This window comes from Kwoniella pini, chromosome 2, assembly GCF_000512605.2.
Source record: "Kwoniella pini CBS 10737 chromosome 2, complete sequence".
NCBI classification, from domain to species: domain Eukaryota; kingdom Fungi; phylum Basidiomycota; class Tremellomycetes; order Tremellales; family Cryptococcaceae; genus Kwoniella; species Kwoniella pini.
Genome location: NC_091717.1, coordinates 2000033 through 2025838, shown reverse-complemented (window position 1 = coordinate 2025838; position 25806 = coordinate 2000033). Strand labels below are relative to the sequence as shown.

At 43.6% G+C, this 25806-nt stretch overlaps 10 protein-coding genes across 10 annotated transcripts; 3 read left to right on the top strand and 7 right to left on the bottom strand.

The window, feature by feature from the left end:
* Positions 1 to 107: 107 nt before the first annotated feature.
* Positions 108 to 1192, top strand: I206_102090 (uncharacterized protein; the record flags this gene model as incomplete). Its single annotated transcript, XM_019158516.1, has 3 exons — positions 108 to 145; positions 243 to 409; positions 480 to 1192. 3 exons carry the CDS (start codon positions 108 to 110, stop codon positions 1190 to 1192), a joined length of 918 nt encoding a protein of 305 aa, XP_019008262.1.
* Positions 1193 to 1435: 243 nt separating this feature from the next.
* I206_102089 (uncharacterized protein) lies at positions 1436 to 2906 on the bottom strand (the record flags this gene model as incomplete). The annotated part of the gene is made up of 3 exons (XM_019158517.1): positions 1436 to 2278; positions 2356 to 2656; positions 2707 to 2906. 3 exons carry the CDS (start codon positions 2904 to 2906, stop codon positions 1436 to 1438), a joined length of 1344 nt encoding a protein of 447 aa, XP_019008263.1.
* A 642-nt stretch (positions 2907 to 3548) lies between these two features.
* Positions 3549 to 4529, bottom strand: I206_102088 (uncharacterized protein; the record flags this gene model as incomplete). Its single annotated transcript, XM_019158518.2, has 6 exons — positions 3549 to 3567; positions 3626 to 3709; positions 3765 to 3915; positions 4038 to 4242; positions 4300 to 4393; positions 4492 to 4529. The coding sequence occupies 6 exons, from the start codon at positions 4527 to 4529 to the stop codon at positions 3549 to 3551; spliced, it is 591 nt and encodes a 196-aa protein (XP_019008264.2).
* Positions 4530 to 5494: 965 nt separating this feature from the next.
* On the bottom strand, positions 5495 to 7673 carry I206_102087 (uncharacterized protein; the record flags this gene model as incomplete). The annotated part of the gene is made up of 5 exons (XM_019158519.1): positions 5495 to 6340; positions 6399 to 6465; positions 6522 to 6650; positions 6706 to 6766; positions 6848 to 7673. 5 exons carry the CDS (start codon positions 7671 to 7673, stop codon positions 5495 to 5497), a joined length of 1929 nt encoding a protein of 642 aa, XP_019008265.1.
* A 2870-nt stretch (positions 7674 to 10543) lies between these two features.
* I206_102086 (uncharacterized protein) lies at positions 10544 to 12460 on the top strand (the record flags this gene model as incomplete). Its single annotated transcript, XM_019158520.1, has 4 exons — positions 10544 to 10902; positions 10989 to 11543; positions 11593 to 11725; positions 11786 to 12460. 4 exons carry the CDS (start codon positions 10544 to 10546, stop codon positions 12458 to 12460), a joined length of 1722 nt encoding a protein of 573 aa, XP_019008266.1.
* Positions 12461 to 12929: 469 nt separating this feature from the next.
* Positions 12930 to 15321, top strand: I206_102085 (uncharacterized protein; the record flags this gene model as incomplete). Its single annotated transcript, XM_019158521.1, has 11 exons — positions 12930 to 12963; positions 13035 to 13144; positions 13277 to 13459; positions 13551 to 13663; positions 13734 to 14640; positions 14703 to 14721; positions 14784 to 14808; positions 14870 to 14925; positions 14993 to 15115; positions 15201 to 15225; positions 15285 to 15321. 11 exons carry the CDS (start codon positions 12930 to 12932, stop codon positions 15319 to 15321), a joined length of 1632 nt encoding a protein of 543 aa, XP_019008267.1.
* A 252-nt stretch (positions 15322 to 15573) lies between these two features.
* On the bottom strand, positions 15574 to 16800 carry I206_102084 (uncharacterized protein; the record flags this gene model as incomplete). The annotated part of the gene is made up of 1 exon (XM_019158522.1): positions 15574 to 16800. The coding sequence occupies one exon, from the start codon at positions 16798 to 16800 to the stop codon at positions 15574 to 15576; it is 1227 nt and encodes a 408-aa protein (XP_019008268.1).
* A 441-nt stretch (positions 16801 to 17241) lies between these two features.
* On the bottom strand, positions 17242 to 18389 carry I206_102083 (uncharacterized protein; the record flags this gene model as incomplete). The annotated part of the gene is made up of 4 exons (XM_019158523.1): positions 17242 to 17648; positions 17708 to 17993; positions 18073 to 18315; positions 18369 to 18389. The coding sequence occupies 4 exons, from the start codon at positions 18387 to 18389 to the stop codon at positions 17242 to 17244; spliced, it is 957 nt and encodes a 318-aa protein (XP_019008269.1).
* A 608-nt stretch (positions 18390 to 18997) lies between these two features.
* I206_102082 (uncharacterized protein) lies at positions 18998 to 20904 on the bottom strand (the record flags this gene model as incomplete). Its single annotated transcript, XM_019158524.1, has 4 exons — positions 18998 to 19613; positions 19671 to 19768; positions 19826 to 20810; positions 20876 to 20904. The coding sequence occupies 4 exons, from the start codon at positions 20902 to 20904 to the stop codon at positions 18998 to 19000; spliced, it is 1728 nt and encodes a 575-aa protein (XP_019008270.1).
* A 1977-nt stretch (positions 20905 to 22881) lies between these two features.
* Positions 22882 to 25472, bottom strand: I206_102081 (uncharacterized protein; the record flags this gene model as incomplete). The annotated part of the gene is made up of 14 exons (XM_019158525.1): positions 22882 to 23152; positions 23206 to 23305; positions 23370 to 23521; positions 23573 to 23614; positions 23674 to 23811; positions 23866 to 23968; positions 24022 to 24032; positions 24088 to 24290; positions 24342 to 24425; positions 24481 to 24595; positions 24654 to 24709; positions 24798 to 24873; positions 24975 to 25185; positions 25259 to 25472. The coding sequence occupies 14 exons, from the start codon at positions 25470 to 25472 to the stop codon at positions 22882 to 22884; spliced, it is 1776 nt and encodes a 591-aa protein (XP_019008271.1).
* Between the last annotated feature and the right edge of the window lie 334 nt (positions 25473 to 25806).

The window sequence follows — 25806 nt, the reverse complement described above, 5'->3', positions numbered from 1 at the left end:
ATAACTTATAATACCTCACTATTCTTCCCTTTCCTTTGCAAAGCTACCGCTTCCTTGTGTCCATCATCTCACCCATGAAGTATCATATGCCTCGATAGTATTACACCATGTCAGGCGGCACAGCTGCTGTTCCGGTACACTGCAGGTAAGCATTCATCGAAACTCACATCGCGCTCGCCCACTGTTCTGCTGTGCTACCTTTATCTTTCTGAGTGCAGACTGACATACTTTTGTTCGCCTAGATGGGACTTCTGTACGGAAACGTTTCTGACATTTTTAGAATGGGAAACACACTTCATGGTAGAGCATATAGCGTATGCCAGGCCCATTGACCTCGCCGGAAGGAGATTAGTGAAGAGGAAGGAGCAAGGTCAATGGGAACTAGTGGACACGGCTCCTCGACCGATTAGTGAGTGCAGCATTGAAACTACAGACAGGGAGATTGGTAATTCAGTCTGACACACCATAACCGGACACAGGCATACTGCCGCTCAATCCTCACCCTTCTCAAACGACAGGAGATATAACAACCACCACTCACACTCTTTCTTTCCCTATGCCTCCTTCCTTTCACTCTCTACCTGATCCTCCACCTACAATGCCAGTGGCGTTGCCTTCCGGAAATCAAGGACTACTCGGAATCGAGAGCAACCCATCTGATAAACATGCTCAAGATGAAGAGAATGATAAGAGATTATACCAATCTTTTTTGCGATCACCTTCTCCTGTTCCTGGTCAATCTAGATCAATATCTCAGTCAGGCTCCACCTCTGGGAGTATGCAGCCTCCTCCGCCTGGCCAACGTTCCAAAACTCCTCCATGGACTCCTCGTCATACACACCCCTCCGTGACCTCACCACACATCTTACATTCCGCACCCGATTTCGATACTGCGAATCCAACTCCTCCAGTAACTCAGCCTACCTCGTCGGTACCTTTATTCACGTCGCCATTTAGACCTTCCCAGGAATACGCACAATCTCATTCAACGCCTGATCATAGTGGATCCTCGGCTTCAGATCACTCTCTAAGGCAGCGAGCTGATTCAGCAGGATCTACCGCTGGTACCAACATTCGTTTTGGAGCTGTTCTAGTAGGCGGAGAGACCAGTTCGCTTTACGGCGAGAGTCCAAGTAGATCTGGATCAAAAAGTGGTGGAGGGGTAGGATTTGATTGGGCTGGTGGTACTTAGCAATTGGAGACATGTACACATGCTGTCGCCTACTGTCCGTACAGTTGTCATATCATTTACACATCATAGCATAATTATTCGTAAAATATCATACAAGATCGTTAAATATCATAACTGTTCATTATGTATCATAGGTATCGCTAAACTTGCTACCAAAAATACTGTGTGTCTCGACGCATATATTCTCAGATCAGGTTATCAAAGATGGTCCTTTTCACAGACTTGACTGTTATTTTGCCCTGATTACTCATTGTTTACCTGCGTTTCTTCAGTCTTCTGATCCTCCTCTTTTTTCTCCACTCTTTCTTTTTGTCTTCCAGCGAGCAGGTCAGCTGCTGCTTTCCTCTCATCAAGAACTTGGTCGTACTTCTCCTGTTTCCCCCAATATTCAAGAGCAGCCGTACTTCTGAGGTCTAGATGTAGTCTAGACATCTCGAGCTTACCCAGCTGGATGTCCGATATTGCGGGTGCCGGTGACTTGCTTTCGCTGGTTGAACTGATCATGACCTTTTGATCGGAGACTGAAAGGTCTTCCTCTTTCACACCTTGATCGGCAGGACTAGGTATCGAAGGTTCTGGACAGACAATTTGAGCTTCCTGATTTTCTTCCGAAACTTCCGAAGTCCATTTAGGTTGAAGGTTCAACCAGTCGTAAAGACCATCAGCAAACTCTGATCTTTTCTTTCGTTTTCCAGCCAATTCATCATTGATTGATGGTCTGTTTCGTCTGTAGGTTATCTTTCTAATTGCTTGAGCGGCGATACTATCGTCCGATACGTTAGTCAACCATTTCCATAGATCTTCAATTTCAGCCCAGCCGTTTTCTCCAGCATCTTGCCAAGCTTGATAATCGAGTCCAAACCACTTGCAGAATTCCTCAGGAGAACTGGTAAGAGTCACATCGATTGGAGATATTCCGGGATAAGGTGAATGTCGAATGATTAAATGGGTCAAGTGCAATGTGAGGTTTTTCGAGTAATGACGAACAAGTCGACCAAGAAGCAGACCAGTAGAAGAGTAAGAGGACATCATATAGTGGAAGTGGATATTTTCAGGTCGAACGAAGATTACATCTACTTGGAAGAACTGAATGGTAAAGTTTGAAAAGCTTTGTTAGCCATGTATCTGAATATAGGAGAAGTGATTGATGACTTCTGGCGTACCTGGTCGCTGCCTTCATGTTGCCTGTCAATCATATAACATGGCACCTTGAAGCTGACTTCAGAACCCCTTCGTCTCCAAGCAGTTGCGCCAATACTCTCTCTTATCTGACCACACAGATTTCTAACTCGGTCCACGTCTTCATCCTTTACATTATCCATCTTACCCGTACCCCAAACTTTGAATTCTCCTCCACTGTTTGAGCCTCTCAGTTCTTTCAGCACGGTTCGTGGAGCGAGTGCTGGCTTGAGAGCTAAATTGTTTATGACTTCCAAAAGAAGGGGATCAGGTGCGGGTATATATCTGCCGAAGCAGGAGGATCATTTACATTGGGTGTTTCGAATTGAATCCACTCTTCGTCTCCGTATGGGAGTGCTTGAGAGTATTGTGCAAGAACATCGAGATCACCATGATCATTTTTTGAAGACAAGTTGCGGGGTGTCAATATTTGATCGAAAAGAGGGGAAAGAGCTTCATGAACGTGTGTTTTCAGGATTGAATATTGTGCATGAGAAAGACGTTGAGCGGGTACACCGAATGCATTTCCACCCATCTTCCTTATCCAGTCTGACTATCGGTATTTGGAGTATGGATCTAATTGAGACAGAACAGCAGGTCAGAAATAAAAGCAATGCGAGGAGGACGAATTGATTCACCTGTTAAGATCTGATTTCAGGATTCATTAATTTCGTTGGAAGTCGTTGAAGTATGATACTGTTGCAAGACTAGATGGACCGCATACAAGAACAATGATATATGATGATAAAAAAAGTGACTCATAATTCAAGAGAAGAGACAAAAGACAGAAGAAAGGATATAAGGACAGTGATGAGAAGCATTGACAAATGTGAAATGAACATGAGGTATCGGTGCTTTTTGATGTTCATCTAGTCATCCCAATATGAATGCAATCAATCTAACCTGACGGTTTTTTGTCCTCAAACTATATACCTATGAATGACGCTATATCAATAAAACGCTTTCAACACCAGCAGACTCGTTCTAGGCTTTTAGAGATGTATGCATTTACATATATGAAATGTCTATCGGATCCATCTTGTTATATACGAATAATAAAATGTAAACAACGAGTCTACAATGATATACATTCCCTTCGCACAATTCTCTGTCGCCTACTCGGCTTGTTTCCTGACTATGTCAATTGCTCATCGCTCCAGTCATCCATCTACACTGATCATTGAGGCGGACGGAATCTACATCATCTATGCATCAGTATCGTTCGCGTCATCATCCATCGAGCAAACCACTCACCCAGGAGGCATTTGACCGGGTGGGAACGGTAAACCTGATGGAGGAGCCCCAGGGAAACCAGGTGGACGGAATCCAGGAGGCATACTGATTAACAAGCTCAAGTCAGTGCAATCCGTGTTAACATAGAACACTAGCTTACCCAGCGGGAGGAGGCATTCCAGGTGGAAGACCAGGAGCTCCACCTGGGAAACCAGGAGGCATTCCGGGTGGAAGACCTGGCATACCGGGAGGGAACCCAGGAGGGGGTCGAGCATATGCCATAGGTCGAGCAGCCATAGCACCTGGAGCACCTGGAGAAAGCGAATGTTAGCAGTAGATCTTGATCGTAAAAAAGTTTCCCATCCCCCGTTCCTCGTATACGACTTCCGGACTTGCATTCCAAATCATGATATCCAAACAGAAATTTACTTACCAGCTCCGAGCGGCATGCCTCTTCCTGCAGGCAAACCTTTTCCAGGTCCAGCCAACAAAGCTCCTTCATCTTTCTGCACTGGAGGTGGTCCCTCTACTGATACCGATACGATTGTCTCTCCTCTTAAAATGACCAAACCGAGCGTTCGTTTTTGTTGTACACTTGGTGCTGGTTCTCCTTTCGTTGCACCCTTTGCCTTCTTTCCCTGTGATATTATTCTAAGTCAGAGATTATCTAATAGATGGAAGCCAAGAGCACTTACCTTGACAGTCCTAAACTCTTCACATTCAGCAAGTACGAAGTTCATGTGTTTATCGTATGCTAACATTTGACCAACAAGCGATCGACCGTCGTTCCTACGAGATCAAGTCAATTAGTCTGAGTCTCCTTCACGTCCGCATTATCTACGCTTCTGAGCCTCCGAATCCTTCGACGACACAATGAAGATACTCACAAGGTAACCTTAAGTCGATAGTGAACCAAAGTCACCATCTTTGAATGTTTTGCTTTTGGAGCTGGAAATGAAAAGCGAAGTCAGAATTGATTACACTGGACAGAACAATACCATCCAAGCGAACTTACGAGGCTAGATAAGTGAAAAGAAATCGCAAAGACGTTCGAGATCAGCTTAATTTCGCGCAACGTGATGATTCACTCCTCAACTCTGTCCTGCCTTGATCGGTCTCCTTGTGAAGCTATTCCGGCAGCCAAACTTCCGTGCCAACTTTTCCTTCCTAGTCGCTTTCCTCCTACTTTCTCTCCTTCATTGTACTCATTCCATCTTGTGAAAGTATGGCTCACCATTTTGTTGTATTATCCTTTTTGTCCACTTCAATCAAAATACGGCAAACTCTTCTTCAGAAAGTCGCGCTGGCCTTTGTATGTGACCGATTGTAGTGACCGGTAGAGGTGGATGAGGCGGAAGAGCGAAGTGACGAGAATACAATCGACGTAAGAAGATGATGCTAATAATGATTTCAACAACGTTAATGTTATCTCTCTCGATAAATGTCAACTTGGAATTAAAGCATTAAAGCATCTTAACACGCGGCGTTGACCGGTAATTCTTCAATGTGGCACTACACTCTTATACCATCTAACATATATCATATATCATCTCATTTAACTATGATTAATGCATGCAAGTTACTTATTATATCTAAAGTTACCACTCAAGTATACATTGGTGGCAATTGCATACTATATCGCAATGTAACGCACTCAAGTCTCAGAAATGATATTTACATTTAGTAAAAAGGGATCAACGTGTATCAACAATGTTTGGCTATAAGACATGCTAGAATGATTTTTGTGTATCAGGATGTGCAATGGAATAACTGCGGTAATGGCACGAACGTTCCATCCATTCATTATCTAATTCTTTTTCGTGTTATTGTGTATCTTCGAGAGCTCTAAATGTATACTGCACATTGACGCTGTTTATGATGAACCAGATTTTACACCCTAGGGGAATTACTGAAAGTTGGGAATCCAAATCCAGACCCAAGGTTCCGTCGACCAAAGGGATCATAAGCGTTGATTCTCGGAGGTGGCCCGAGAGATTGAGGTGTTGGTAGATGATGTTTCGCTGGCAATGAATTGAATGAAGATGAAGAAGAGGACATTTTATGTTGTTCGTTTACGGGTTTGTGCCTAATATCGTAAGCCAAAGAAGGTATCTCGTGACGGGGATGACCATACCCGGGCAGAGGTCGCTCAGGGTGTCGAGATAAATGTTCTGGTGAACGCGGTCGGGGTGCTGCAGAGCTGGTGGGTGGTCGTCGGTATGCAGATGGATCCCAAAGACCAGGTGAGGCATATGCTGGGGTTTGAGATGGCTGTTGCCTCTTAGGTATAGACATGGCTTGTTGCGATCGCTCATCTCTAGGAGCATTGGTGCCTTGTCTTTGATGGGCGGAGTGTGCACGCGATTGATGCGGCTGGTGTACCAAGTGTCTCAATTGACCGTTTGGCGGCGTTGATGACCGGTGTTGCCGTTTGTTCTTTACTGCTTCAAGTTTTTCGAGATCGGCTTTGGCTTCGGCGGACGTCAGAGGTTGAAGTTTGCGAGAAATTTCGCGCCGTTCGAAAGGGTCTGCCCCTCTAGTCACAGGTAGAAGCCTCTGCTCGCCAAGCGAAAGGAGCCCAGCTGTTGATACGGGCCATCCCCCACCCCCTCGCCCATTTCGGAGACTAGGCATACTTCCAGGCAACCTTTTGAGAGCGGTCCGCTCGGCTGCTGTACGAGCTATTTTGTGTCGATTCTCTGCAACAAGTGCAGTAGCAAGATCTTCCCGTTTGACCTGATAGCATTGGTTAGAACAAAAAACCACTAGTGAATGCTTCGAGATCATCACTCACTCTAAAATCGGACTGCGCGACGGAGCGCTCGTGGTCGCGTAGCCTGCCCAAATCTTCGGCAGTAGCGCTGCAGGATCAAGTCAGCTTTGGTCTGATTGATTTAGCCTTCCCTTGAGTACTCACTGTTGTCGCGCTTCTAGCCAAGCTAATTGAAGACCTCGACGACGCTCCAATTCCTCCCATAGCATGAGCAGCTGCGGATGCGCGTTGTCAAGAAGCATCTCTTCTTGCTTGTTCAGATCGTCAATCGCCCTAACGCATGACAGACATCAGTACAACTTCCAGTGGTACCCATCTCTATACTCACTCGTCGATCAATCGGTGTCTCTCCTTTTGGCGAGCGACTGCGACTGGGTCGTCTGGATCGACTGAGAGAGATTCACCGCTAGGTGTCAGCTAACCGCACCGTCTTGCCGTATACTTGATCAGTGAGGTAGAGGCTGACTCACCTTCGCCTTTCTTTAGCCACTTTCTCTTCTTCCTTGGAAGTCTTCTGCCTCGATCCTCCTTCAGATCATCTGTAACATCATCCGGTTTGTTCTCCTCAGGCGCTGGTGTTTCAGAAGTCGTGACAGGATCGATAGGTGTTTCTTCCCTCTCGGTCTGATCAGAGTCTTCCTCGGCCTTTCGTTTTTTACCAAAAACAAGACGTATGATGCTTTTCTTTGCCGGTTCTTCCAAGGCTTTCTTCTCTGGTGAGAGCGTTCGCTGACGCGTGACTCGTGTATTGGACTGGGCGTTTGAGTCTACTTCAGGTGATTTGGATTTATTGAGGATTGCGAGCCATACCGAGTCGTTCTTCTCGAGCTCCTCAAGCTCCTCCATCTCTTCTTCCTCCTCAGGACTCAAGTCATCCGCTTCGTCTAGTATGCCATTTTCCACCTCATCCTCGCCTTCTTCAATCGCTGGGACTGGCAATTCATTGACTGGATCCTCCTCTGTACTAATCTCATCTCCGAATACTAAGCCGAGCGCAGCTACGTTGTTAACGTCATTGAATAAAGGCGAAGGCAGTCGTCTTCTTCCACTCGTTGCAGCACATTTGTCAGGCGATCTTTCTGCTGCCGACAGAGAGCTTGAGATGCTCCGTCGGGATCTTGTAGACATTGCTGCTGGTGTAGAGATTATTGGAGATGCGGATGAGTAGTCAGGAGCCTTCTCAGAATAATTGACAGAGTTTCGAGTAGATCGTTGAGGACGTGAAGTGCTGGGTGGAGGATCAAGAATAGTCGCTGACGAGTTCAGCTGTGGCGACATCATTGCTGTTGAAGACATTTCGGGTCTTGTTTGTCCTTTTCCACTGTGACAAGGTGCCAACAAGGCTTCAGCTGAGGCACTACAATAATATACCAGATAGTCGAAGTACGAGGTAGCAGGATAAACGGGCGATAAAGTCAGATAAGTCAAGGTCATACAAATCCAAAGGATCACCTCATCCAAAGAGAAAGAAAGCGAAAGGGAGGAACGCGCGCGATCACTCGCTCTGCGCTATGTATGATATAGTGGGGACAAACGAGAAGACAGCAGGAACAAGAAATAGCTGTGTGACCCTGCTTGAGATCTATCTACAATGCAGGATTATCGAAAGAGCAGTGTATTCTATCCAGCTTGAACAGCTTGATAAAGAAACGTACTGAAGTGTAAAAGCCAGAGAGATGGAAAAAAGAGAACACGGGGCACCGCAGTTAACTGAATACCCTTCGTCCAGGTAGAAGCCATTTACTCTACTCGTCCCAAGCCGATCAAAGAAGAAAATAGGAGAGAAAGCGAGGAGAGAGCAGCAGAATGAGTTGTCGCAGGTATTGATACATCCTTGGCACAGTCATGGACGACCATGCAATGATTCAAGAAGAAGAAAAGAAGAATATGAATGGAATGGTAAATGATCAAAGTAGTGATTCAGGGACAGGATGATGGATAATAGGTCGGAGCTGTCCATGAGACTCAGGGAAAAAGTCAAAATGCCATAAAAAAGTTTGAGATTGCGGCTGGGGAAATAAGGGGGGTAGCGTGCAACAGCGCCAGGAGATGATAAAATCTGAATTATGAATTATTATGGAATTATGGAATGGCAGAGAAATACACTAAAAAGGGTGAAAAAATGGGAATATTCCGACAAACGCCAATCGAACCGAAATCGATGGACCCCGCCGTCTATACCCCATGTAGGTATACGACGCTGCCATCGATGATCATGGCAATAACGTATGCACAGATTGTTGAGCAGTGTAGAGCACATGAAAGGAAGGTCTCGATGACTTGGGAGATGCACTGAACACTGGCGGGGAATGGACCAAAGAACAAATTGAAGGAAAAAATGGAAAATCGTCCGAAGCGAGTGGAGGTGGTGTATCACCTCTTCCAGTATATGTATAAAGCATCACCAACCATCTCGCGCATGCTAACAGTGAACGAGAAAATGATCAGGAGCATCCGAAGATGTGTGTATTAACCACTAGCAGATGGTGGATGAGTGATGGAATAGTGTTAGTTATGGTAGGGTCGGAGCAGAAAGCAAAGAAAGTGAATTCGGGTGCACGCACATACCCATTCAAAGGAAGGTTAAAAACAAAGATCACGCTGGAGCAGGTTCAGAGAGGGAGGTAAATGTCGCTGTTTACTCACGTCTGGGATGACAGAAGTTTTGATGAAGCGAGGTTGACGAAGCGTAGTGAGTCTATTTGAGAATGATGCAAAGGTCAGCCTAAGTGTAATTGGGTTTTACGGATTCAATCAAATTGACGAGCATCTCATGAATCGTCATCAAAGAGTGGACTTGATGGAGCGGTACTAGGCTACTGGTGTGTGGATGAAGGGTATAGAAGTGGTTCAGAATATGGTGGATTGCATTGAACATGGAAGAAATGGTAAGAGAGAATATGTACTGACCGAGTGATGTTTGATTGATTTTGCCGAGCTGTTGTTTTTTTCTGACCGCACAGCTTTGATCAGGTAAGAGATTGATTGCAATGAAATACGGGTCGATGTAGTACAGCAGTCGTCTGCACTGCACAAAGGTGTAGCAAGAATATGATAAGATAAACGGATAAATGGAATGAAGAGAGATGTTCAAATGAGTTTTACGGGTAATTGGGAATGTAAAGTAGTATGTAGGTGAAAAGCTAGGCATCCAGGTACGGCAAATTTCAGATTAACTGATTGATTAGTTTAGTTAGTTGATTAGCTTGTTACTTGTCTGTATACCAATTTGGTTTTCAGGGTTTTAATCATTATATATCCCTGAAGTGGAGGTGGTCCACAATTAGACGTTTCGGATTTACTCTCATTTTTAAACGAAGATCATTTCATCATCATGAAAATCAACACCACGTCACCATCACTCTGTTTGGGCTCCCAACGAGATACAAATATATTTCATATGCATTGTTCGAGAAGTAGAGAACATGAGCCATATTGAGCTGTATGTCTGCACAGCAGAATGCCTCAAGAACACTGCTTCTATCGCAAACGTCATAAGACGCCAGTGGAACGTGATTCCGCGCGAGACCAACTTTTCAAGATTGAACACAATACACACAACATGCATAATCTCCTTGTCTATTGGAGGATGTTTGTAGTTTCTGTAGTGAACAAGACAGCACACTTCGTTCGAAACATCAGCTTTTGATGGCGCACCTCTGACATAGCCAAGAACCAAAAAAAAAAATCGCTGCCGGCATACTCCGTTATCAGCCGGACAACAGGGATCTTATCGAAAAACCATACAGAAAGAAAGAATCTCATCGCCAACCCAGACTGTCACACGAGTTTCAAATGGTCGTCACTACTCATAAGACAACCAGCAAGTGGCGATGGCGGCTCATAAGACCGATTCCAAGCGGCATTGTGCAATTACAGGTTAGAGCCATTTCTGTGAACAATGCAAATAGCCCCTCAAAATAGAAAGTCAATGACACATGTCACGTGATATGCACCACGCGACTGGATTTCTCGGCATTCATAGACTGACGGACCTGAATTTCGTGTTCTCACCATACGAGTACTGAGCAAAATATCATTGCACTTTATTAACGAAGCTGCTCTGTCATACATCTAATATCTCTAGCATTGGTGAATTATATAAGTAGCTTCTTCGAACTACCGATGGAGCTTTTGCTCCTGAAGTCTCCACATTCTAGCCCGTCATGGTAGCCGACCCTTTCTCGGCCGCTTCTAAACCCTTCGTTCCTCCAGACTCCCTCCCTTCTCGCCCGCTACAATTCGCGGCCACCATTGATGATCCATCATCCACCCTACACAAGCTTCCTCGTCCTAAGCTTCACAAGGAACAGGTGCCATCAAGCTTTCCAACTCCCATATATAGTCATTCACGACAAGCTAGTTCGGCATCAATCAATAAGAATGGGCAGCTTTCCGCTAGCTTCGACCTATTGGGGTTCGGTAGCCCGTCCCCTAATAGAGCCAAGGAAATTGGAAGTGATGAGTGGATGACAGATATGGTAGCCAAATGTGTAGACGCCGCGAAAGGTGACTTGACTATAACGTGAGGATAGATTCCAGTCTAGGACCTGGATACTTCTCTATCACAAAGCTCTTACGATTCCAGCTGACTTCTGGCATCGGCGGTAGTGGACTTGGTCTTACATCTCTTTCAAGCAAAATATCAGAACTTCGGGATTTGGTCACCTTGCCCAATACATCTTCGCCTAAACCTCGCTTGTCGCACGGTCCACCACGCTCGCCCTTAAACAGTCCCCGTTATCCTGCTGACTTGTCACTATCCCCGGGCACCAATCATCTCTCAGCCAATGCACGGTCATTCACTCGGTCATCATCCGCTCCAGCTTCTTCCTCTTTCTTCAGCAACTTCAACCAAAATCCCTATATACGGACGCCCAGTGGGCTGGGAACGATTGTGCAGAATCCCACATCTCCCACTGCTACTGAAGTGAGCGAAGAAGCTGGGCATAATGCTTCATTCCGTACTCCGAACGGTAATAGTACGAGAACCGTCCTTTTGGCTAGTCCTGACGTCTCACCACCTTTGAGATCTGGTCTCGGCTCACCCTTACCTAGTGACCATAGGAAGAGATCTTTCGGAAGGAGTAAAACAGGGGCTGTAAATTTGAGCACCAGTAAGGCAATGGACATAGCTATTTACGCTGGACAGAATAGTCTGACAAGGTCAGAGTTGACAGCTACTTCATCTTACACAACGCTGACATATCTTTAGTTTGCCTTCCGCTTTGTTCGAGATATCAAATCTTACGGTTCTGAGTTTAAGGGGTAACAAGCTGACCGCTCTGCCTGCTGCAATCGGAGGACTGAGGCATCTTAAGGAACTCAATATTGGACTAAACCACCTAGTGAGCGCTTGTGATCGAGCCTCTGGATAAAGATTTGCTGATTAAGACATCCTTTTGCAGACTGAGCTTCCCTCAACTATCCTAAATCTCAATCTTGAACTCTTCACTGCATCATCCAATAATTTTCTAAAACGACCATCATCCGACGAACGCTTTTCTGAACTGCAACGACATCACGAACATTCTGTACCACGCTTGACGAATATCTGCATGAACAAACTCATATCACCTCGATTACCTAATGACCTTCCGCCCTTATTGGATATGTTTGAATGGGACAATCCTCAAAAGGGTATCCCGCATCCACTCCTCGACGCTGAAGCCATGCACGAAATCATACCTAGTCATTCGATCCGTGATTTGGGTCGGATATTGCAAGCTCTTAGAAGTAGTAGTGTCCACTACAAATATCGTAGGGCGACGGGAGGTAATAGATCCATAGATTCCTCCGTTGATCCGTTCCCAAGATCACATAGCCCTTCACCACCTGACGATGCTGCGCTCAATCCATACTATTACCCTTGTCCCTCACCGCGGCATCTCGAGATAGACGCTGCTACGCAACACCGACCGAGTCGGCATTTGTTTTTACACGCTGCTGAAGAACGCATAGAATGGAGGGAAATTTGCGATACTAAGGATATACCCATTAGATGGAAGGGATGTTCTCCTGGATGCCTGCATTTCTTAAACGACGAAGAAGACGAAGAGGAATGGACAATTGACAGTGATTAATTAATCAAGTATTATTACCATTTGTATTGAATGACTTTTAACTAGACGAAATGATGAAGATGCATGACAGATAAGGACCCGAATTGCCGGAATGAAGCCGTTCTATTCTTTTGCAATTCCCGAAAGTCTTGTTCGTTTTTGGGAATTCCCCGAATGACATTTCAGGGTAAACAATCAAGTTTTAGCGATAACATATGACCTATCTCTCTACTCGATATGCCTGCCGATGCAATGAATTTGGTATGCGAGATACATGCAAGGAGTCCATAGCTCGTGACTTAGTACATGTATTTGTATAAAAAGAAACATCAAGAACATACCCTTCTCGCGTCCTCACCTTTACAGCGGCAATTCACCATCTTGGTACAACAGCAACGATTCAGGTGCTAAATGGAAAACTCGGTCTTCCGAGCGGCTTCCAACCTGTGCAGCAAAAAGTATATAGAGCATTTAGTCAAGTCAGATCAATATGACGACGGAGACAGGTGGTATCATTTATAAGGGTGAGTATTTTCACTTTGTTGGGTCATTTCCAAAATGGGTGACTGACAACTTGGTGATATCTACTTGATAGCCTTCGCGCCGACAATCAAAATGATGATTTGTATAGGCTTGGGAGTGGTTTTGACAAAGCGATGCAATTTTCAACCGATGAATGCTAAAGGAGTTAGTATATTGAGTCTAGTGAGTCCACATCACATAAACGATACTGCAATTCTGTCTCGCATACACTACGCCCTTTTGAGGTGCAGTATCTTCAGACGTCGTGAAGAAAAGCAGGTCATTGATGGCTAACAATCTGGACTTGCATTATAGAATATATCTCTACCACTTTTGATATTTGGTTCGATGGTTTCAGCATTTACATCTGACAATATCAAGGCTTTTGGACCTCTTATCATGGTAGCAATCATTTATCAATTCATAGGACTTCTATTTGCATTAATCACAAGGGAGTTATTCTATGTTCCAAAGGATTTTCAACATGGTATTCTGGTTGTGAGTCCCTTTTGATCAAACTTTCTGATCAATCCATGAAGTTATCAATGTCAGAGTATACATGCTGACAATATGTTCCATCTCGTTACAGATGGGCATGTTATCGAATTGGGGAAATCTACCGACCGCGGTTGTACAGACATTAGCGAAGGGTTCGCCATTTGACCCAGACACGGATGTCGAATTGGGTGTAGCATATATAGCGTGGGTTGCTACAAGCATGATATGATGTCAGAGCCAACACTGAATGCTAAGTCTTTCAATCGTATCTTAGTGTCTTCGTGTTGGTCATGACTGTGACGTTGTTCCCTCTTGGAATGCACAAAATGTGTGCGTGGGACTTCAGGGAGGACAACCTACTCCGACCAGACCCATTACCTATCAAAGATAGATGGGTCAAACGATTCCAAAGCCTCAGGAGTACTTCTCATCGATCGAAGAAGAAGAATGATGATGAAGAACAGGGGGAGAAGCGATCCGAAAGTGATGAGACATTGCACGCTCCAAAATCAGTACCTGGTATTGATCCCGGACCTGGAAGCATCAGCAAGAGACCTACATCCAGCGAAGCGGTTGACGATACAGAGGAATCAGGGGATATAGTGTCTCCTAATCTTGGATACCGAGCGAGATTCGCAGGAGGTGCAGATATGAGTAGAAAAAAATCAAGAGCATCATCTTTTCATTCTATGATGGAATCGACTAGACCTATCCCTCCTACAGCACCCTTAGAAGCAAGTGGAATAGCTGAACCATGTCAAGATCCCTCTTTTAGTTCTAATACCCTAGCTCCTGTTTGTTCGCATCATGGAGGTGAGACTTACAACTATCATCATCTGGCTACTCCCGCTCCATCAATACATACCCCTAAAAAACCGTTGAAACAGAGAATATGGAAATGGCTAGAACCTTTCATGACACCTTTTATGGCTGCCATTGTATTCGGTATCGTTTGCTCAGTAGTCAAACCGATTAAAGCTTTACTTGTTCCCGTCGATGGATGGTCGGTAAGCAGAATACCCAATGCGCCAAATGATGAACCGCCATTATCATTTATTATGGATACGGCAACTTTCTTAGGGGGAGTTTCTATTCCAGGTGGTTTGGTTTTGTTAGGTGCAAGTTTTGGTAGATTGAAGTTACCAAAGAAATGGAGCGACATACCTTTCGCCGCTATAACGGTTAGTCGGCTTCTCTTAATATGTTTTGTTTCTCCCAAAGCTTATATAAATGTGTTTGACAGGCTATGACCGTATTTAAAAGTAAGTCCGCTCTTCAGGCTGAACATGATCGGCCAATACTTACGATTCTCGAATGTTCTCAGTGGTTATAACTCCACTGATAGGAATGTAAGTTTTCCGTAATCATTCTAACGTAGGGCTAATTACTGACGGTGCCGTTTCACGGTAGCTTTTTCATCGAGGGTCTTAGAGATCACACTACTTTGTATCCTCGTGAGGATAAGAGTAAGTCCAAGTCATTCTCAGTTTGCTAAGTGAGATTCTTGACCGTTAATGAGGTTGATTGTGATAGTGCGAATATTCGTGGCTATCCTTTTGAGCGGAACACCTTCGTCTGTGAACCAATTGGTGATAACACAACTGTATAATCCCAACGGAACAGCAGACACATTGTCGACATTCTTGGCATTACAATGTGAGTTTGCCAAATCAACATTATTGGTCATTTAGTGGTATTATTGTCATCTGTCATGGTTTGCTGAAATATTCTCCGTTCACAGACATAATGATGCCCATCCTGTCAACGTAAGTCAATGAAACTTGCGCCCAGCGACGAAAGCTAACGAAGGCTGATGTCTCTGAAGTGCGCTTGCTGCTATCGCGTTATATGTTGTAAAATAGTATAGACAATTAGTTTGCCCACAGATATGACGATTTCACGAATTGATAGATCTATAGATTCATATATAAACATGAATATTGTTACGATATGCGTGAATCCAAAGCCAGTTAACGAGGTCGAAAAGGTCATTGGACTAAATGGATGCCAGATTTAGGATGTCGCAAGTCTTTCCAAGTAGTGAACATAAAATCTATATTCTCATTGTTCGCCCAACAGCTCTAGTCTCGCAAGGATCAGAGCATTCCGAAATGTTATTTCCTTCGTCTTCTTTCAATATCTGCTCGTCGAAGCCAGGCTTTGTACTCTGCTGACTGTCTGTACTGGACAGATGACTTGACGTCCTGGTTGTGCTTGGATTGCAAAGGACCCTCGGCTTGATCAGATGCCCTTGCTGATCGGAATGACGGGCTGTGACCGGCTGATAACGGCGCGACGATGTCTTTCGTTCGGTTGCCCGGTACTGGGGACATCGCAGCTCTTCGTTCAGCCAACGGCGACAGAAGCTTTTGAGCAGAACGTTGATGCTGTTCTGAAGATGCATTGTTACCATTGTCAGACGACTTGTAAGAGTCTTTAGGGCTCAAACAGTCGCGGTGGAAGTAGTGATGAGGCTCGCCTGTTTGGCCTTTGTTCGTAGACTGCTCGAGTACCATCTTCCTGTTTTCCTTTATCCATCTTGAGAAAAGATCATCGTCTTGTTGACTGTATTGCAGAAGGAAAGGAACGACCGGTTCTCCATGATATCGACGTCTTTCGTCAGGATAATTATAGTGGGGTGTGATGTCATCATTAGCGTACTTTTCTTCGTCCTCCATTTGCTGTCGTTGTCGTTCGTGATAGGTTATTCCTCCTCCCCCGAAGAAATCTTTCATATTCTCTGAAAATTCATATGTTGTTCCTCTCCTTGCATTGACTAAAAGTTCCTGTCTTTTCCTTTCTATCTCAACTTGTGAGTTTTTATCTTCCTCTTCTACAGCAGAAGCTTCCATTGGATCTTCATTTTCTTCTGATTCTATAAAAGGACTAACATTTCTAGAAGGTGGATCTTCATCTAATTCAAACATACCTTTCCTTTCTTCATCTTCTCCCAACCAAGGTACTCTCGGACCATTCCCCCAACTTTCTTCTATTGAACCTAATTGAGCTTTTTTAGATCTTCCTCCAATTTGAGGAGCTAACATTCTTTCTTTGGCTAAAGCCTTATCATATGCCTCTGAAGGTTTGAACCTAGGTTGTTTCCATCCTGGTTCGATATATTCGTAAGGTTGTTTGTCTTTTATATTCTTATCGATATTGAGTCGTTTGAATTGATCGAGGTTTATTTCATTGTCTTTACTTTCGAACCATTCTTCAAAGTCCCCTTTCTTAGGTTTCGGAACAGGTCGAGCATTGTCTCGTTGATGATTGTCTGGACGTCGAATCAAGGAAGGAGAAGTGCCAGGATTTTTAAAGTGCATATCACTGTGCGTCGTAAACATCTGCGAATCAACTGAAGAATGGTCAGCAAATACAAGGGTTTATTTTTCAGTATCGTCAGCTCACCGTAGTGAATTGAAATTGGGTTGCGATGAAGTTCGGCGTCAATTTGATGGTTGACTGATTATGTGCACTCCGTCAGAAAGGTATCTCTTTTGTAAGGTCAGTCAATTATCACTAGAAGGTCAGACAGATTCGAGAGGGCTGTCTTGAATTACAGCGCTGCGATTTCACTTTTCAGAGAATACCTGCAAACAGGCCAGGCAAAGGAAGATAAATAGAAAGCAGTCATCGAGATGAAGGAAAAGAATAGGAATGGAATACAATACTGTATATCTCGCGTAAGCATTTAATCTTCACGCACGGTCCCACCATCAAACAATAACGCATACATGTCTTCAAATATATTATTCACCATACATGTTAAAATATCACCAGTGAATTTAATCAAGTTTTCTAGCCCATCTCTTACCTGGCGCAGCAGCATTATCACTAATACCATATTTCTCAGGCGAGCTTAAGGATGTTCCCCTTTCTTCAGCACTATGTCTTCTATTAATAGCATTTTGAAGATCATCCCCAATACCACTTCCACCAGTATTCTTCCAATAAGTAATCATTTGTAAAGCCAAAACAGCATTTAAAAGAGCTGCACCAGCGAAACCCCAGAAAATTAAAGGATCATCTACTTCTTGTTTTGTAGTGAATAATCTAGCTAAACATCCTAATAAGGCATTAAATACTGCAAATGCCGATAAATTTCCTGTTGATTTGTGTTTATGATTTGAAATAATTTGAGGTGCTTTGGAAATTAGTGATAAAGGAAGAGTAGCTGCCTGGAGTAGAGCAACTTTACAAATTACAACAAATTTAGTACTATATCTCAAGAGAGACGATTGTGTGACTTACGCATTCCAGGTGGACATAAATTCTCGGACCAAAGTACAACACCAGTAACGATGGTAATGACTAAACCAGTAATGACTTTACCAAGATTACCGGAATTTTGTTTTCCAGTCAAAGGTCCACCTAAGCCCCCCCCTGCAGCGCCTCTGGGGGATGTGAAGAAAAGGATCAATAAGGTAATGATAACATTTTGTATGGTGAGGAAAAAGTTTTCTCCATATGTGGAGAATGGAAATCGATTTCTTGAAGCGTATGCCAGGTTAATTGCATATGAAGTGGTTTCCAGGATCTACAGGATATCGAATGATAAGCTCACTTCTTTGTTTGACAGGAATTCACAAAAATTTTCCAAAGAACCTCTCACTTACATATGCTGAAAGTGATAATCCTCTTGCTGATCCACTTCCCACGATCTTTAATATTTGAGGGATTTTGACTATTCCACCACCAAGAACAATACCCAATCCCAGACCCTTCGATAGAGCGTATTTCAGACATTCCACATGCGTGATATCGAAGTTGTATACAAGCACATCATAGCATTGTTCTCCTATCAAAGCTTCGGCTGGTTGTCGAAGGAATCCAGGTATATTTTGCGTTATGGAGGTTATCTACCTTTCAAACATTAGCTCTTCTCTCACAACAAGAGCGAGACAAAACATACGGCTGAATGTAGAGCGGACATGATGACATGTAATGTTGAAACCGAAGTAAATTCAAGACTGATTGGTGCCAGTGTGCTAGCGGTGATTCGAGTGAATCAGTCTCGTGTCTTCTGGATATGCGAAATTGTAATTGCTATAACAGGTGCTATGCTGCTTAGGTTTGAAGAAAGATGAAATATGAACAGCTCCATTTCTACGACTGTCGCGCTGGACCAGGTTTAAGATGACATCAATATTGTCCCATAAACAACTATTTGATCCCGTTATTACTAATACCTACTAGTCGCTAAATTGTTACGATTGTCATTTCTTACATGTTATTACATAGATCAAAGTCTCATCATCTCGTATATACTGAATACTTGCGAATCAAATCTCCTTCATCGTTGAGAAGAGGAGAGAAAAGATTATAGCACAATCTAAGACCACAATACGAAATGAAGAAGCTTGTCCGTTTCTACCTATCAAACAGATACAAAATCGCACCAAGAGTGATTATAATCATACAATACACATACCCATCTTACTGCTCAACCGCAACATCGATCGACATTCTAAAGAGCTCATCTGTTTCTATACTAGTACTAGTACAATCTTTATCTTTGAGTTCTATGGTATTTCGTGTAGTTTACCATCTCATACCCCCATCACTTTCATCTCTTCCTTGAGAGAGTAAAGCGCTCATACTCATCTGCAATTCTGCTTGACTATCTTTTCTGACCGTTCTTTCCCTTTGTCTACCCCTCATATCGGAGATGCTCATGTTCATCGATAAAGGCGATTGCAGTTCCAAAGCTTCGGTGTTATCTCTGTCAAAACTTGCTGAAGAAGAAACCGATTCGCTTGACCTTCTGATGTTGTTAGCGGACGTCGAAGAAGTTGTGTTTTGAGGTGATGGCTCGAATGACATCAGGATATCGTGTGCCAACTCGTGAGTCTGTCCATTACCATTCATCATGCTATTGCCCCAATTTCGGGCGTCGAGATTCATATGATCGAAAGAGAATTGTCTTTCTAGTTCAGGCGAAGGTCTCATAGCCTCCAAATTATGGGCACCACTCAAATCGAAGGTAGGTTGCTGATTCAAAGTATTCGGCAGATTATTATCGTTCATCCAGAAAAGGGAAGACTGAGGATTAGCCATGGGAGTTGGTTGAAAAGTCGTGTTCACTCCATACGTCAGTAGCATGTTTTCAAGGTGAGCAATTCTACCAGATTGAAGATCGGTGAGATGTTTCAAATCACTGTAATAGTTTTCGCGTCAATACTGGCAGGACAGCGCCATGAATCACAATACTGACCGGATGTACTGGACGCTTTGACTTAAGATCCTTCCCTTACACTGGACGGCATCTTTTAGGGCTGCCTTGGTGGTGGTAGAACCGGTGCGTTTGGTTTTCTACGGTTCTTGTTGTGTCAATTCGTGCCCCCGTAAGATCCTGTCAAGGCTACTCACCTTCTTCTTCCCACCGGCAGTGAGTTGAGGTTTGCCCTCTTCCTCATCATCATCCTCAATGGCTTCCTCATCATTCGGTAAGTTGTAAGCAGGAGGTAAAAGCTGACTCAATTCTTCGATTTTAGCATTAATATGTTCTCTCCTTCGCTTTTCAACTTGATTGTGACATTCTCTTCTCCTTTGTTTCTTGTAGGACTCGTCGGACAAGAGGTGAAGAGGTTTGGCAGGAGTCATAGGACTATCAATAACAGCATCGTCCACCGTTTCACCGAAGCTACCCAGACTTCCAGGTACCATTGAAGGCACGCTACCGCTTCCCCAAGAAACGTTATCGTTCTCATTATGAGGTATTGACATTCCGAAATTACCACTCAGTCCGAAATCTGGAGGAGATATAGAATCGGTTTGTTCACCTTCAACATGTGTGTCAAGTCCTATACCCAGTCCCATCGGTTTGATTTCATGGATAGTGTTGGTGATACCCATCTGGGCGGCGCCGGAGAATGATTGAGCTCGACCTGTTACATTCGTTCTTCCCCTAGGCTGAATCGATCCAGAAGGTGGTCTCACATCGTTCATTGATTTTCTTGCAGTTCGGGAACGTGAAGAAGGCGCTTTACCGATATGAGAAGATCTAGAAGACGACTGAGACCGTGATCGCTCATCTTGAGATTGATTGTCTTCGTTGCCAAAATTAATCGGTGGCTCAGGATTATCGACACCGAATTTGATAGCGTTGAAAATGGCTGCAGGATGGAATCGATCTGCGCTGGTTGACAGTGGCGAATTCATACTGTAGTCGAAAGTGTGAGTCTGAGCGGGTAAAGATGAGGAAAATGAGTAAGGGGAAACCATATTCATAGACATCTGATGAGGACTGCCGGACATGAGTGAAGTAAGCAGATTGGTTTCTACTGTCATCGACCCATCAGAGAACGGTCGATGCATAGATGGTCTGTTGGAGCCGTTGTCTACCCCTGGAACCCTGTGAATGCATTGTCAAGTATCAGTGACAAACTACGCGCCTGACGTTCCTTGGAGGTAACTCACTTGAACCCTTCTGTCTTGATTGTTGTCATTCTCGCGGGTTGATTCAAGCTGTGGAGTGGGAATTCGACAAGCGATAAAAGATGAAGCACAAGTGAAGTGGGCCGGAGATGTCCGACAGTGTGAAAGAAGGAGCAAGTTGAAAGGAAGAAACAAGATCAGCTCGATTTTCTTTTCAGCCGTAATGTGTGATTTTCGTAGCAGAATGTATGGGGTAGGTTGATAGTCAAACAGATGAGAGGCAATATGAGTTGCAGAATGCGTTTTTATTGTAGATCATCCGAAATTGAGATGCGAATCACACCTTCGCTTTTGTCCAATTGCTGACGCTGGTTATGGATAACCGGTCAATCCTAAACGATCAAAGTCCGATGAAAGAGGAGAAAGGGGAATTGATGGTCAATAAGGGTTTGGGGTTGATGTAATTACAGCTCGGTTCGCCGATGGATATTCGCAAAATGAGATGAAACTTTGAAGGAAGAGCATAAATAGCATTGGCCACTCACCGATATTGTTGAGAGCAATTCCGATCCCTTTCAACTAAAATAGACGCAATTCCTAATTCAATTGAAACTTATGTTCGGATCTCCACTTTTGTATATTTGATGATCTAAGCACTACCAATAATCTCCAAAGATATAAGTCTAAAGTTGCTAATATCTGATCATTAACAGTAGACAAAGTTCTGATGGTAATTAATGATGTTGAAAAAGAAAAAACGAAAAAAAAAACACTAAAGGGAGTCAATAATGTTGCGTGTATGGTGGTCAAGTAACGGGAATACGTTGTTTCAAAAGGTTTGAAAAAGAAGATATTTCGTTCACTTGATACTGGAATATCGTCTAAATCGCTTTAAACTGGTCGATGACGGTAAGAAAGCTTTCTCTTTCTCCCCCTTGCTTTGTGGGTGTAGTAATTTGTTTAATTTAAGAACTTGTCTTAGACGCGGGGAAAAACAGGGTAAAATGGAGTCCCAGGCGTAAGCGAAAGTGTATGTGTATGTTACATACGTTTGTCTGATTCCTGGTTCTTTCTTTGCATTTTTCTTCTTGTTTGACGGGTGAGTAGGAGGGAGTAAGCAGTAAATCCCTTTGTTTTTGTTATTTGATCGTCTGTGATTTTACGCATGAATAATTTTGGGGGAATTGAGGGAAAAGAGAACAGCCATCATAGCCCCGCAATTGGTACCTAAACAGAAAGAATAACCGATCAAATTCGATTAAATCCTTGGATGTTATACCTTGAATAACCACTTTTAGTAATTTTCATTTCAATATGATACCCCATTTGCCCCAAAGTTCTCCTTATGAGCCCCGTATTCCATTTCACTCTTAACTTTTCCCCTTTTGCATTACATACTCCTTTATCGTAACTGAATCAAAAATCATTCCCTGATCTTACGCTATTCGTTACTTTTATCTTTCTACTCATGCTCTCGGCCGGAACTACAAATAACAAAAAGAAAATGCTCTCTTTCGAGCTTGTATATGTCTTCAACTGGATCATACAGTTCATCTGCAGCTCTTTGATCGCCTTCGGTCTTGATCACTTAGACCGACAACATGGGGAAAGGAATTTGCACAGAACAACGTTTGACATGTACCAATTCGACCGACCTTTGTTGTTCTGCTATTCCTGTTTCTTCGGTGATCCGTTAGAATCGCCAAATTTGCGTGACGTAAATACCTCACACTTCAAACGGATATGAGCGAAAATCAATGCATGGACTGAGTATATTAGGCTGAACCTCGAATGGTTCCTCGAAATCTGGACTCAAGGGGTTACAGAATCTGGTTCTTTGCAAAATCGTTTCAGCTCAGGCTTGGATCATCCGCCAATGGCTGCTTATTTGTATGGACAGCATATTGATTTTCATGATTCATAGTAATATATCAAAACTTATAGGCATTACGAAGTGCGATCATAAATCACAACAGCATATTATATTATTGTGTCATCAGCTCAAGCACCAAGAAAGCTTCCAATATCCAATAAGTCTTATTTATTCCTTAATAGCCCAATTCAACGGGATGACCATTTAAGTAACTGTTTGAACCTTCTCGATAATTATCTTGAACTAAGGTTGCGTTACCAGCGATTAATTTGAGAATATCCTTTCGTCCTATCAAAAGATCGTGTTCGGTCCAGTATGTCGTGTTGACCGGAGTTCCAGGAGCAGGAGGAACCACTGGTGCAGTAGTGTTGACATACGGATCGGGGTAGATGAAAGGATTGGAAGCGTTAGGTCCATTGGGATTGGCAAAGTAAGTGAAGTTAAGCCTAAAGAACACTGTTATCAGCTCTGCCTGCTCGCGCAGTCTCATTTAACTCACCAATATCCTTGAATCAACTTGGACAAATCTTTCTCCGGTTGAGTCCAGCTGTTATTGTTGTTGTCGCCGAAAATATAAGGAAGATCGGAGAGGTGAACAGCTGTGATGCAATAAGGTCAGAAAACTTTCATAAGAAGAAGGCGTATCGCCACCATTTCACTAACCGCCGTATCTGTCTGTCGAAGCATTACCCTTGACATAATCGAATGTATAGGTCCAGGTTCTGTTGTAGAAGTACTCGTTGGCTTGTCGAAGCATATGTCGTCGAGGTGCAGTATGTCTAGCATCGGTCAACAATGCGGCAAATTGCTTGTATCTATTGCGGGGGAAAGTCAGTTATTTCATTCGAGGGGAGCAAGAAACGCACGTTGGATCTAGGCCAAAGGTTGCATTGCCCGTACCGAACGGTCTATACAATTTCCATCAGTATGTTCACACCTCAATAACACTGATTATGATTAGACTTACGCTCCCCTGACGGGGTTAGGAGGGTACAAGGTTGTCAGATTGGTAGTGAAGTTAGCTGGTGGCGAAACAGGATACAGCTTGTCGAAATCCTCCACGAGAGTAGCCTGAGTGATGTTGACAGGGGTAGCTCCGGTCGCTCTGCGCAATCTGTCAGCTGCAGGTTCATTTACAATTCACTCGACCGAGACTTACTCATCCTTTGTTTGCCCAATTATGAAAGGAATTGGAGCGATGATACCTTTCTCGAGCAATTTCCAAGGTTGATCAGGGATAAGGTCGGAATCAACGCTTGGTCCTGAACAGAGTTTTCGTTAAATTTGGATAATGCACAATGTCCAATCAGCTTACCATAAACGAATCTAGCATGACATGTCATCAGGTCAACTCATCTAATATACCTGATAACGTACTTACGATGATGTGTAATTTGGATTGGACAGGATTATTTGTTGAGCCGCGAAGATATCTGCTGCACTGACGTTTCGAAGACAGCCAACTTCAGTGCCAAAGGTAACGTTATCGCACTTGGTGATATTGAGTAATTGCTCATATGGACCAAGCCAAGTCTTCTCGGTGAGTCCGATAGGGACAGATGAAGGTGCACCAGAACTCATGATCTATATCATCAATTAGGACTTTTGTACACGAGGGCCATATTGGAAACTCACTGCTGCATTGAAAAGACTTTGTTCTGTATCAAAGTACAAGTGAGAGATGGTGATCGCCCCAGCGGAGTGACCATGAAGAGTAACCTGAACAAGCATTAGCCCTAATTCAGATTGCGCAAGTGTGTTCTAGCACGCGAACCTTGTGACGATCACCTCCGAAACCTCTAATGTTCTCTTGTACCCATTCAAGAGCGCGAATTACGTCTCGCATACCAAGGTTACCAGCTCGAGCGTGATCGAAAGCAGGACCATTGCTAATGATTGAAAGCATAAGTATCTCCTTCGCGCCATACTCTGCAGGTGAATACTCACGGCCAGCCGAGAACTCCCAATCGATAATTCAAAGTGACGAAGACGACAGGCTTGTTCTGTATCAAGAAACATGGTTATTCGGGAATTAAGTGAGTTCATGATGTTTCTGACAGATTGACAGAAGCAGAAGGTCAACTAACTTACGAGAGTCTGAGAATAAGATACAAGTCCAGTAGGGTCGTGCACAATACCACTGCCATATTGCCAACCTCCTGAATGACTATCACAGCACACATCTGTCAGCCTCTGGCTTACAAGACCAATATCGGATGATACAATACAGTATCATATCAGGCTTCAGCATGATGTGATCGTACGTACAGATACACGATGACAGGAAGAGGGTCATCAGTATCCCAATGATCGGAAGGTTTGTAAACATTGAGGAAAAGACAATCTTCAGATGTACCAGCTGGACCTGCTTCTCCTTGAGAGATATCTTGTAAACATGATGGTGCGGGATGACGAGCATCTACTTCAGGATCACTATAATTGTAAGGGATGGGTCGTCTCCACCTTAAGAAGCCAACAGCTACAGCAGTTCTCATCAGCTCAAAACTAAATACTCCAGTCATTTTATCTTTTTTTCGAGGTACTTAACTCACGAGGTTCAGCATATGGAATACCGTAGTATTTGTCAACTTTATTGTCTTCATCTTGAACACCAGTGATGACAATACCATCTTCGTAGTATGGGGAGTTATAAGGATGAATAGTCACTGAAGGGTTTGTAGGATATCCACCATCACCCTTTTTACGGGTTTCGATGGCGGAAGAAAGGATCAAAGGAAGAAATGGAAGAAACACTAGAGAGCGCATAGTGAATATTATGGATTAAGATAGTCGTACGATGTGAAGCAGAAGTCTTATAGGCTACAAGAAGACGACGAAGGATGAAAACGAAGAGAGGAGAGCAATGGGAATTGGTGGAGTTTTATATCTTGCGGTGCATTAATCTAGAACTTGAAAATGATGGTTATTTGTCATTCGTCCCAATCTGCTCGGCCTCGTGTAGAGGAGACATGATGAGACGATGACTCTGATCCATATGGAGGTGACAGAAATGTGGACCGAGCTATCGGACTGTCGGCCAGGTACAGGATGATCTCTTCTTCTCGATGTATCAATCTGGTTTCCATCAGTTAAATTTCCT